The following is a 14,328-nucleotide window of genomic DNA, read 5'->3' on the forward strand; positions in this document are numbered from 1 at the left end:
AAAACAGATCATGTCAAGAATGATGGCAGTTCCCCTGACCTCTAGAAAATCACCCAGTTCTATGGGCACTGAAATAATGTTCTGCATGACTCTCTTGTAATGTATAGTCTAGACTCCACTTAAGGCTCAACAGTCATGCTCTGATAGTCGTATCTGCAGCAACATGGGACGCGCAATACCTCCTTCAAGTTTACCCTGCGGTGCGCCAAACCTTCCACACAAGTGGGCAATCACCCACCCCCCCCCCCCTTACCCCACCCCAGGGGATTAAGGGCGAGATATCACAGTGGTGGGAGTCAGTGTTTCGCTTTCGCTGGATGTTGAGTAACAAAGACCCCAACTAGGTTAACAACACAGTTCTTTCGTAGTCCTCAATCTAGTCCTTGTTATTGTTATGTTTTTTAAGAAAGAAGAGAGAGAAGAGAAGTCCTTGTTTACATCATTATTAAAACTCCAGGTGTGACGAATCTCCATAAAATAACACATCCTGATACAGATTTTATTACAGCAATGTCATCTACAAAAAAAAAAAAATGTTTTTCACAAGGTTCTGGGGAGCAGTATCTTCCAGTGATTTCATGTGTGGCAGTTTGGCTTCACCACAGATAAAGAGCAAGGGTTTGTGCTAAAATATGATATCAATAAATGCACAGAGCTTTCACCACAATCTGATTTATTCTGAAAAAAAAAATATTCTGAAAAATAAACATTCCTTTAACAAGCTACTGACACATGTTAAGGGTAACATTATGTATGTCTACTACCTTCTGAATGAGGTACTTGTAAGTCTATACATTTCTCCTTCAGTATGCTATAAAATTCAAAATGAAACATATTCTTATTGCTTGATAAATTTTCTATATATTCTATTTATCTTGTTCATAAATCTGCTCATAATTCTTGAACTTTGAATAAAAGTCATCAAACTTCACTCTGTCTGATGTGTACAATTGTACATCTTTTCTTCTTTTTTTTTGCATTCACTACAAAATCTCCATGTATAATTGGGGGTATTTCTCCTTTAAAAGGGAAACTTTTCCCACTTAAAAAAAGGTATGATTTATGTAAGCTGTCTCAAAATCAGCAAGCTGTATTCTCACATCTGAAACTCAAGATTTATTCAATTCTGGTTTGTTTTGTTGGGTTTTTTTTTTGGAGGGAAAAGGAATGCGATACATTGGATAATATGGCATCAATAATCAAAATCATACACAGTTCTACAAAAATTCAGATTGTAGCTCAAATGCCACGACAATCTACTGATTAGCAGGAAATATCTATCATGAATGCATACGAAGAGATGCAACACTACACCAACAAGGCCTTATTGTGATTACAACTCTTGTGATTGCAATCATGATGCAGATGTCACAGTACACAAGTGAAATAAAAGCCCCCAATGTAAAGTGTTACAAAACAAATCAAAACAAAACAAAACAAAACAAAAATATTTAGACATTGATGGTCACTACTGTCTTTCTTGCTATTTAAAAGTTCTATGGTAAATACAAGGTAATACTAAGATAAAGCAATGTGACCTATGACATAACAAAGATAAAACAAAAACAAAACTAATGGACACTGATGGTCATACTGCCTCCCTGACTTCAAAATTTCTGGTGAGTATACGGTAATGATAAGGTAAAGTGATATAAACTATTACAAAACAAAACATTAATGGATATTGATGGTCATTATACACTGTCTCCCTGGCTATTTCTCTGGTAAATATGAGTACACTGAGCTATTACACAGATATCCTCCGATCAACATCTTGTTTTGATGGAACATTCTAATGACAATGCCATCAGGACAAAATTTCTGATCACTCTCTCTCTCTAGAGACTTGGGCAGTTCAAAATTAATCTCAAACACTCACCATGAAATTGAAATGGTCGATCATCTCTCTGAGCCCTGCAATCAGTGCCATAATTACTTGACCAAATGTGTGAGCTAAACGTGATGAATTGTGGAAGAAAGCACATTCAAGGACCAGATAGGCATACCCTCCCCCTTCCCCCCCCCCCCCCCCCCCCCCCCCCATCGCTCCTGGCCCCAAGTTTATGGATCATGACTGGGGTCACTGACTAGCATTATACCAGTACTATCAAAGCTGATGGAACCAGGGAGATATCCCTCCCTGGCTAATAGAATGCATCACTGGGCTCATAACATCCATGGTCTTCTGGTTTCAACATTCAATCACATCACATTTTGGGCTCAGTCAAATCTAGGAAGCATGGACGAATAATTCTGATTAAAAAAAATAAGAAATCCTGCTGCTTATCTAAAGAGATCTACTTTTGCTGAAACAACCAATATTCTCCTGAGAGAGATTTTCAATCAACAGTTCTTTTTTTTTTAATCATCATCATTATTCAAAAGTTTGTCCCAACTATAGTTTGATACTTAATAATTGAAGCTGAGACTTTAATTGTTTCCTTCAATAAGATTTCCTTCAGGAAAAAAAAAAAAATCTGCCTGGGATTGATGTGCCCAAGACTTTTATGGACTCCTGAGAAGAGATCTACAAAGGTTTATTCCTTGACATGAGAGGAAAATCATGCAGTTAAAAACCTGTCCTCCTACACTACCAACGACATGAAATTTCATCTGCTTTCAAGTGCTTTAATAGAATATCTCAATGGTGGAGTTTGGTGCAGATCAAATGTTTCCCTTGATTACATAAAATACCCTTTTGAAAAATAGGTTCATTAAATTCATCTCATAAATGATGAAAATGTTTCACTTTCTTCAAATTAAGATGCTATCAGGCAATACTGTCAACCCTCCATCAAAGAGAGAGACATTACAAAACAAGTTCACTTTTAATGGTGAAGTTGTAGATGGCGCTATTTGATTCTAGGAGTATTTTGTAAGGGGTAAATGCACAATGTGATGGGGGCAAAAATTGTCCCCTTCGCAATAAACAGGCCAGGACTCATGTACCACGTACTGTTTTGTTTATCTTTACTTTGCCTTGCTTTGCCACTGGTGTAGCTTTTGAAATGTGCCTCTGACATACTGTATGTACATGGTCAAAGATCAAATATCAAATAGCAATCTAACAGCTCAAAAGCTGATAAGGTTGCTTTACAAATTAGATTGTAAGCTCACAGAATTCAGAACTAAATTTACAATTATAACACTGAAAATATGCTTGATAATAAAATAAAGCACAAAATTAAGATGATTACACATACATTAGACCTAAGCTTGACGGGAATTGAGAAAGGTTGTAGGAACATGATATTCAACAAGAACAACAATGTGAAACATGATCGCTGGGACTTAAGCACAGACGATTTCTTATGGGTGCTACTTGAAAAAAGAAGAAGATATTTTGATCATGTGTGAAATGCACTATGGAGGAATGCAGCAAGAATTTGATGGTATTTATCGGTTGTTTTGGTAAAATTATTTGAAATTAGCAAGAATCTGGTCATATTTCGACAGAGAAATCTAATGTTCCACTAAAATTTGATTCCAAATATATCACAAGTTATCGTCTTGTTACAGTAGTATTGGAAGGGAATATCATTTACTATTGACACAAATACTATGCAATTTCTATTGAAGGATATGTAATATAGAAACACATTTTTATGGGGTTACTACCAAACTACATGTAGTTGGCATAGATTAAACATTCAGTGAAATGTAATCTTGGCTGGATGCATTACATGGAGACATTGCTTGCATGTATAAGTAAAAAAAAAAAAATCAAGATGCAAACATGATACCACGCAGACACTTCAAGGGACACGGAGAGACACTCAGGCGGCGCAAGGTGCTTCACGGAACACTGGGCATGGCGAGCTTGACACAGAAATACTCTTAGTGCTGTAAGGTTTTACTAACCTGGTGGAGACTCACATTGGGGACGTGACTGTTTTCACATGTAAAAAAAGTCCCTGGAATACAGCCTGCCTTCTCCCAAGGCGAGAAAACAAATATGTGGGCACACACAATTTTGCACACTGGTGTCTATGTCAACAGAGCCGCAGACAAAGAAAGCATTCCATTCACTGTATAGAAAGGAAGGCGGGGACTGAAGTACATTACGAGATAGACAGATCATGCTCTGTTATTCGGTGTAATTTTCTTATTGTTAATGTGCCCCATTCTGGATTCACCAGACCACACATCAGTGTGCATCAATGCCTTTAAAAAGAGCAAATAGCTCTGTAAATCAAAAGCGTATTTAACGGTATAGTACATAGTTTGTGAAGGTTCATGGCTTAAATTCAGAATGAAGTACAATTGCAACTAGTACGAGGAGTTGCTGAACTATACACTGCAACTAAAGTTACTGTAGTGAAGTGCTTATTCATACTTATGGCAATGTAGAACTTCCCTTTCCACACAAAGTTAATCAAAACCACTGTATCGAAAAGATGTGTCAAGATGAAACCGACAATAACAAGCATGTAAACAGCAATCCCCACCCACTAAAAAAAAGAAAAAGAAAAGAAAGAAAGAAAGAAAGAAAAAAACGATGTTTCAGGCAGGTGTAAAACTCTCTGCATCATTGAATACTTCCTGGATCAAATCATTCTGTGTTCATTATGACACAGGCATCTCTCTGCTGTCATAGATATATTTCTATTACCAGCAAAAAAGTCTTCTTTTTTTTTTGGTCATTTTTTTCTTTCATTTTAGAAACTAACCTAAAGATGAAAGGCCAAGTTTCAGATTACAATTCATGAGGTAAATATGATACCGGTATCTCATTCCAACACATTCTAGACTGGATTTGAACAACAACAAAAAACAAACAAACAAACAAAAAACCATACACTCACACACACACACAAACATGTCAGGGACTGAGGATTACCATGTCATACAGGGCTTGTCAGCATTTATCAAAGTTGATATAGGAATATGAATATGATATCTAGAAAACATACAAAATGCAGAGTCTGTCGTCCAATAAGATTAACCAGGGAACGTCATGCGTGTTGCTCATCAATTTTTGCTGACAAAATCCATTGCCCCTCATTACTTCCCTGATGAATCAGACAAACAAGGTTAACATTGCTGATTTACAAAATTGTGACATGTTTGTGCATGTATCCACAAACTGATCTGCACCTCACACAGACTGACATTTTGTTTTTTGTTTTTTTGAAATCACACTTGCACTCTTCTGTACTCGAGCAGTGGTTGGTATGACATTTCACAGACACAGTGAAAATGCAAGTGTCGGATGATTACTCTCAAAAAGAATAACTTGTGACACAAAATTTAGCAATGAATTGCCATTCTAAATTGACCAATCAGAATGGAGCATTAGAAGAGCTTGAGTGATTGCTGTGATTAGCGATTGATTGCCAAGTTTTGTGTTACAGGGTCCTGACATGTGTACAGTGTAATGGCATTGCTGTCGAAGTCAAGCTCATCATTACCCTTTGCCTGTGTATAATACAGCAAATTTGAAAAACAAGCACTGATGGGAACACTGAATTTTTTTCCCCAACAAGTTTCATATTTAAAGGCACAGTTGTCAAACAATCTTTCTTCAAAAAATTGAAGTGGTATGGTCCTACACTGGCCCTATTAGATTCTTTGATATTGTCTAGATATGATACCATGACAAAGTGGGGTTGAAAATAATTATCAAAAGGCTTTGAAAGAGTAGTGTGTGAGTGGACTTATTTTTTGTCAGTCAGATACATCATAGACATATCAATGATGTACTTGTACAGGGAGTTGATTGCAATTAACTGGGCCTTCAACAAGAAGGTTGTGGGTTTGCGCCTTTTGTCCCTGAGCAAGTCAATGAATCAAATACTTTCTTCTCTGCAAATGTAGGTGTATGTACATAAATAACCATTTGGTAAAAAGTTGGTTGCTGCGGTTGCACTCAGCTTCTATTCACCATAAAATGGCTGCCTGGCTGCAACACTTTATATCATTAATAATTATCATTATCATCATTATAACTGGCATTATAATTGTGATTATCATTTGAACTATGATCATTACTGTTTATCGTCAATGTTCCTATTACTTTTATTACCATCATTACCATTGTTCTCATCACGGCTGTTTTCATAATCATCGTCGTCACTGTTGCCGTCGGCACCAGCATTGTTGTCATTATGATCAATATGACCGTCATCAGCAATTTAAACAATAACAACTATTGATACTGCTTGAATACTAAGTACTTCTAAAAGGAAGAAGTGAGGTACCTATAGCCTTCTTGCGTCCACCTTACCATAACTGGACCAGCAATGAGTTGACCGCACCCCTGGCAGGATTCCCCAAACTTGGCCCAGTAGTCCTTTTGGCAGTACAGCTTCTTGTCCCTCTCATGGTACCATGATGACAGGCGCTGCTTGCACTGGCTACAGCTGCTCCAAGCACAAACAGATGGAAGGTTGAAAATTTCATTAGATATAGGGGTACGCATCCACACAATGCCAGGATAAACAGCATAAATTACAAGAAGTCCCTTGTGATCTCCGGAGTTTGGCCTTAACAATAGTGGGTCAGCAAACAATATAAGTCACAATAAATGAACTATGGTAATGGTAAGTCATGAACAATTTACCGGTAGGTAAAAAAGTTAGAAGATGATCAGTATCATGATACTCGCACTCAATACTAATCATGATGGACATCTTTATCATAAATGAAAGGTGTACACACATGTTTAATATGTATACAACTACTGGTAAAGGTGTTTTACAATAGTTGACAAGAACTTCTACAAACATATCTCTATGCAATGTCTTCATGCACAGCTGCATATACATGTACATGTATCAATTTTTACACATAAATCTCACCTTCATGGTTCCAGTAATCATGAAACGTCTGTGTAATACCTTACTTTTAAAAGCTTGTAGGCTTATATTTACTTGTTATACAGGTTTATACACTGTGGGTACTCTGTTCACTGTATTAGGTGCGGTCAGACTGGCAAAGGATCAAGAAGTTTAAGATCGTGAAGTTTGGGCCATTGGTACGCGTGCAAGCAAGAGTGTGCCGTCCGACGGCTAGGGATTGTGACGTACCTTGTAACAATGCACATCTGGACTGGACAATGGCCTCGCGCTTTGGAGGCACCGCCCGCAAACAGATCGAGAAGTTTCGCGGGAAGTTTGCAGTCACACTGGCAAACTTTGAGATGTTAAAGATCGCAATCTTAAACTTCTCGATCTTTTGCCAGTCTGACCGCGCCTATTTATATGTCAGCATCTCTAAGTACATACAATCATAAATTTAAAACATACTATTGCACCTGAAAGGGGAACATCAATTTTGCCTCATTGGTTCCTACTCCTAACTGTCATTTTTCTCTTATGGCAATCCCACTTCATAAAAACATTGTCGTAACATGTTTCTCAGGTATTAATTTCCTGGCAAAAACCATAAAATATCTCATTCCAATCTATGGGCCCTAAACCTGGAGTCTTTAATAGAGTTCTCCGAGTGTTGAAAAGAAATTTCATGAGGAGAAGATTAATGAGTCGATTTACAAACTGTAGCATCTTCCGATGAGACATAGAGTCTGGCGGCAACTAATGGAAAATGTTAAAGGTGGTCCCTAATCTCTCTTTTAGGAGGCCACTTCATCAGTTCCTGCCATATGGCATTTGAAGGAAGCTCTTTGTATTCAGAGCTCTTCCACACATGGTTGTCAAATTTCAAGAAAAAACACCCTATCGGTGCTGGCAGTGAACAATAGACACCCCATTTTGCTGATACCCCTTCCCCATCATCTGGAATTGTTTTGAGGCATTTTGGGGGGTTGCCACATAAATTGAAATTTTCATGAGCAAGTGTCGCAATTTGAATGTCATGGCATTTACAGAGTGAGACAACATTAAAAAGGAGATCTATATTAGTTTATAAATATGGGGAAAATTGTTTTGAATTAAATTAAATCAATAAAATACAAGCACCAGATTCATATAAATAAGGGTAAACTTGGTGAAATATGAATAACAGAAAAACTGTCTCTATGTTCATTTCTTCTCATAAAATGAAGGTAAAAATGAAAATAAAATAAAAGAGACAGGTCTTTCATATTGGAAACAGGTCTGCATGCAAGAGGCCACATCATCCATGTTAAAATACAGTATGTGTGAAAATCAAATGTCATAAAATTTGCACAACTTGGGCACAGTTGGGTAGAAGATTTCTTTACAGAAAGAGTAGATCGTGTATTAACAAACCACTGCAGACAGAGTAAATACTACAGGAAATTCTACACACAAAATGTCATATAAGTGGGAAGTAGTGAGTAGTTATTATGGTCTTACCAAAAAGATGGCAAATTGATTTACATGGTAAATGCAAGGTGAAGCTTTACTAAACAAGACATAATTCAAAAGTCAGAAAATTGTACAATACTCTTCCATGTTTTCATTGGCTCACATGACTCTGTTCACATCTAATCCTGATAAACCCGAGGTTGCAACCACATGTGGTAGAGACTCCAACCCAAAGCACCTTCTGATCTGGAGATTCTCCCACCTGAAACCCCTAGCAAACGGGAGATTCCAAGTTGATATGTGCGAAGCGCAAAATTCCCAGGGTTCTAGATGCTCTCTGGTGCTATCTAAGGCTTATTTTGTCAATATACGATAGCAATAAGTAAGAAATCCTTTCCAACGGGAGACACAGAGCCAGGGCGGGAGAAATTAAATCATAAGCGGGAGAACGGGAGATTTTGCAAAAATGGGTTTTCGGCGGGAGATCTTCCGTCAAAAACGGGAGAGTTGGAGTCTCTGCATGTACACACTTTTCTCTGTCAGTATAAATTTATTTCCTATACCACCCTCAATCCCCCCCCCCCCCATTTTGCAATTCCAAATCTTCCTCTCTGTATTTTTTAATCAAACCCACTGGAAAGCATTGCATTATTAATGCAATAAACGGGCTGCCGCTCTTTGAGCAGAATTAAAAAACACACACACAAAAAAACAAAAAACAAACACTGGCAAGATGTAAAGTTTTATTCAAGCCACTCTCGCTATGAGCTGGGCTCAATGCTAATTTTTTTTTTTTTTTTTTTTTGGGGGGGGGGGTCTGGTGGCCCATTCGGATCACTTAAAGAGATCATATGGTTTTGGTTGAGACCTAATTTCATGTTTCTAAAATTTGGGCCAGTGAGATAATGAGAAACCTCTTATGAAATATGAAAGAGCGTGTAATTTCATGAGGAATTCAACATTTATTTGATGAAAATTGGTTTTGAAATGGCTGAGATATACAAAATAGAGCGTTTCTGATAAAGTGTGGGACCCACATTTTATTACAATCGCTTTATTTTACTTTGTTTTTGGATGTGTCAGTCATTCCAAACCCGATTTCTATCAAATAAACTTTGAATTCCTCTTAAAAGGGTATGCCCTGTACTATTTCATAATGTGCTTTCTTGGTACATGTACATGTATCTCGCAAAAAGTTAAAAGCCCAATTCTAATCTCCATCAATACTGTACCATCCCTTTAAATCTTTGAATCAGACATTTTAGTGGCCTGAAATAAAAGCAAAAGTAACAATCTATTTTGCATCTTAGTTGCCCAATCGTGCCATGGAAAGATAAATTTGGTGGCCCGATACCAGTTTCCAGTGGCCCCTGGCCACCAGGCCACTGCTATAATGTCAAGCCCTGCTATACATAGGGATTTCTGGGCCATTCAGCACTCAAAGCACACTAAGGCCCGAATTCACGAAGGTGGTACAAATGAAACCATGGCTTAAACCATGGACAAAATCCATGGAGCGCCAAGTGTCGCATGGAATATTTTGTTACGAAATCAGTCATTTCGTCGATGAAATTATTATTTTGTAACGAAATGATAACATTTTGTAGCTAAATGAACATTTCGTCCACGAAATAATCATTTCGTTAACGAAACGGTCATTTTGCCGACGAAATGACCAATTTCGTCACGAAATATTCCTTGCGACACTTGGCGCTCCATGGTTTTTGTCCATGGTTTAAACCATGGTTTCATTTGTACCACCTTCGTGAATTCGGGCCAAAGGGTTGAGAGGAAGCTGTCTCTGTAAAGGGCAGCTAAAACTGGGAACATATGTGCATGTTTTTAAATCAACAGAGGGAAGTAATGAAGCACTTGCTTTGACATCCCTTTACCTTTTTTTTTTTTTTTTACTGCAGCAAGCAAGCATCCATTCTGATGAAACTTTTGTTACACAACCATTTCAAAAAGCTAATGCTGTACAATAGATCCTACTGTCATCTTCAATATGAGTGGCACATTTAAATGAACATGGTAAACTAAGTAAAATAAGCCCATTGTTCCCAATTTGAGGCTATGCTCTACAAACGGAAATTATATATATTTTTTTTTCATTCCATGGCTACTTAGCAGCTTCAGCCCTTGTGAATATCACATACAATTTGTATCTAGTGTCTATTTCAGTCATGATGGGCGGGAATTCAGTATCATGCCTTTTGTATTTTGATGCATTGACAAAGTACAATTTATATCTGGCTCATCACAAAAACAACAGAATATATATCTTTCCTTCTTATTTTGGTAGCTCTCTTTAGAGTTATGGCCAACATTTAAAGCTATACAGTGTTTTAAAACTGAAGAGGTCTAAAACTGGTAAAAAATGTTGCCACAAAACTTGCAAAAACCTGGAAAGACCGATGCTAACACCTAGGGTCACTTGTTTATGGTTTGATGACATCATTAGAGGGTTTAAATTGTGCACTTTACCCAGTCAGGAGCAACAGCAATGACGAGCAGTGTCTTGTTTGCAGTAATACAATTGTACCTATATGGGGACCTGGGACAATAAATGCACCATTGATGTCAAGTAAAATATAAAATTCCAATTGTAAATGACATGTTTTATTTCCCATTTTGATGAAACTTTTATTACTGATTGTCAGATTTGACAAGATTACAGTCAGTGCAGATAGACGGGTCAATAGATTGTTTGCTTTCAAGATGGAGAAAAGAAGTCAAGTTTGTCACTGCCTCTGTGACAGAAATCCCCATAAAATCATTTTCTTAAATGCATGTCTTAATAGGCCCTACATATCCATATGAAATATGGTAGCAGAGGTTTGCCTTGAAATAATGCATTTAATGGCATCTACTTTTATCACCTTGTGTTGTTTATCACAGTGAATACAGTGTAGAGAGTTTAATAGCACTTCCTTCATTGCATGCACTCCAAACAAAAGAGCTACATGTTGAAAAGTGGGCACTGTGAGAAGTACACTAGTTGCAATGGTATTTTTTTCTCTCTCATTCCAGCATGCATTATATTCCTCCTCAATACACAAATATTCTTTTCTAGAATTTGTTATCTTATCAGACAAATATAAGACTAATATTAAAACAGAGATGTATGTAAACATCACTTCTACATTGTACCAATTACAAATGCATATTATCATTGGCACAGTTTAATTATTACTCTCTTGTGAAAGATGTTGGCAATTCGCTATAAAAAAAATCATTAACTGGTAATTTGCACTGGTGATCATTAAACAAGGCTTTTTTCATAATTTCTCTTTAATACTTTGAATAAATATATTATAGCACTGGGCATCCAAAATTCTGTTACCCACACAGCATACCATCCAATAACGCTGATTTGGAATACTTTTATGGTGTAGCCCACCCAAGGGAATACCTCGATGAAATTATGGCAGAATTTCAAGGTGGATCCTGTGATTTCTCAAGAAGAGACATGAAATTACATTCAAATGCAATCAATATGTTGGTAACAAAGAAAATGACAAGTTTGCACCAAGAGGACTTTTAGGTAGATCTACGTTAGACATTTGTACCTCATGCACATACATTTTACGCTGTACTTTTCCCTTACCTTGTAGCGCCTGTTGCTTTTCCGCATTCGCAAGACAGAAGATGACAATCATTTACTGCCTCCATACCCCACACGAGAATACTTTAGGTAAAATCCTCTGAAACTGATCCACACAACCATCCGCATGTATGGTACACTAGAGTTATGACACCATGGTCAAACAATTCCTCATAGAAATAAATGCACCCACAGGTGCATCTTTACTATGCTTGGTGCCTGTGTGTTCTCACTGTCTGGTTCCTCAAGAAATGAATGGTACTTGTCTCTCAGTACTGCGAAATTCAGCACTGACACACACGGATCAGAAAATAAAACCGAGAATTTCGGAATGTTTACAGACACAACATGCCCTCTGGATCAGGCACAATCGTAAGCTGATTCACTGCTTCTGTGTTTGCCTTAGCTCTTTTTTTGTACAACCACAGTTTATATTTGCCAAACAGACCACTGTGATGGGAGTTTCTCAACATGTTTTGAATTGGGTCTTGAAACACTATCAGTCTTCAAACCTGTTCTAATCTAAACCAATTATCACCTGATGGCAATCAACACTAAAACAAATGACAGACTGGGATTGGGGGGGGGGGGGAGGGGGGAGAGGCAAGATATACAGGAAGAAAAAGAAGTGAAACTTAATGGGTACTTTCAGACCATGTTGATTACTTGTGTAGTCATGTGCCGACAAACGTACACATCGTATGACTACAACTCAGCACTTCAGAGACTCCAACCCCAAGCACCTTCTGATCTGGAGATTCTCCCGCATGACACCCCTAGAAAATGGGAGACTCCAAGTTGATGTGTGTCTCGCGCACATCATGAGCGTGAAGCGTGAAGCGTGAAGTTTCTTGCGGCTGGGGTCCAGGGCCCGCTTAAGGGCCCTGGACGCTCTAGGGTTCAAGATGCTCTCTCATGCTATCTAAGGCCTACAACTTGTATCTTTCAACATACAATGGCAATATAAAGTAAGAAATCCTTTCCAACGGGAGACACAGAGCCAGGGCGGGAGAAATTAATACTCAAGCGGGAGAACGGGAGATTTTGCAAAAATAGGCTTTCGGCGGGAGATCTCCCATCGAAAGCGGGAGAGTTGGAGTCTCTGGCACTTGTTTTAGAGTATCCCAAGCATTATAAGCCCTTGACTGTGAAAATCATGTATACTGTACTGTACATGGTACATTGTAGCATTCACTAAAATTCACTGCATCCGAGTCTCACTCTTGCGCAGTATGTACCTGTTGGACAGCTTTGTGAACAGTACTTTCTATGACATCCATCTGCAGGCCTGTGCTGGTTCTAGAGAGCATCAACTTGGCATGAACTTCAAATACTCTGAAATTCCACCTGCCAATGTGACTATAAAGCAATCCACTGATTTCTGAAATTTTGCTACAATTGTAAGTTGACTTTTTGAAACAATAAATTAAACACATAAACTGCATGGCTTATTACATTTCAAATACAGCTAGAAGACTAGATACAAATGTACATATGTGTGTACAATGTACCTTCATATGACTGTAAAGGCTGAAATTTCATCCTTTTTCAGTTGTTCAACCAAGAAATTTCTAGTCAGTGAAATCTGTGTGTGTGTGTGTGTGTGTGTGTGTGTGTGTGTGATCATTCACTATTAACCCGTTGAGGACGGGATGATTTTGCTATAACATGCATTTCCAATAGACACCTGCCCGAGTATACTTGGGACTCATCCTCAATAGGTTAACATAAAGTGCAATATACAAAAACGACAAACAATTTTGAGCACACACACACAAAACTAAAGATTGCATGGTCTACACTGTATAGCCACTTGCTACAATCTGTATTGTCAAACGATGCATAAAACTGTGACTAACTTTCTGTTCAAGTATTCAGACACAAAAAGGTGATCTCAAACATTTCATCTAAATATTCAACATAAAACAATAACATTATATCATGCAGTATCTAGTCATACATCAACTTGCTAGTCTGTTTGAGGGGACATGTCAAAAATATTAACATATTAAACATTCATCATGTGCCAAAGGTTCAATAACATACAATACATTTATCTCAGTCTATGCTTTGTGTATTTGAGTCTTTAGTCTAATGATATATATATATATTTTTTTACATGTATACGTGTTGACTAATTTGAATGCACTCATTAAGGAAAAGCAAATTTCAAAGAACTTTACAAACTTCATTTTCAGCAAGATACTTGGAGTTAAATGGATATTAATATTCTAAAGCATACAGATGTTCAACAGCATCATGAATTGCATTTTATCAGTGATGCTGTCCAGTGACAGCAATGTGTTCAAGTATCATGATCCAATTTGAAAGAGAAACAGCAGGACCTTTAACCTCAGACTCATAAACTGTGTTGCTATAAGAACCATCATAAATTTTAATAGCAATACTAAAGAGGCTTTGAAAATTCTGAAACTGAAACAAACAATTACAATATAATCAACAACAAAGGGCTCTCAAGAGAGAGAAAAAAAT

The 14,328-nt window shown here is 37.5% G+C and overlaps 1 protein-coding gene across 1 annotated transcript in view; it reads right to left on the reverse strand.

Annotated features, from left to right (window-relative positions):
* The window catches only part of LOC139729879 (LIM domain kinase 1-like), a 97,316-nt gene that overhangs the window by 74,250 nt on the left and 8,738 nt on the right, over positions 1-14,328 (reverse strand). Inside the window, exon 3 of the mRNA XM_071640802.1 lies at positions 6,227-6,362. Within this exon, the coding sequence (XP_071496903.1) occupies positions 6,227-6,362 (136 nt within the window). The remainder of the gene's footprint in view (positions 1-6,226; positions 6,363-14,328) is intronic.

This window comes from Diadema antillarum, unplaced genomic scaffold (assembly GCF_040938485.1).
Source record: "Diadema antillarum isolate AM-2024a unplaced genomic scaffold, OU_Dant_1.0 seq00000266_RagTag, whole genome shotgun sequence".
Lineage (NCBI taxonomy): Eukaryota > Metazoa > Echinodermata > Echinoidea > Diadematoida > Diadematidae > Diadema > Diadema antillarum.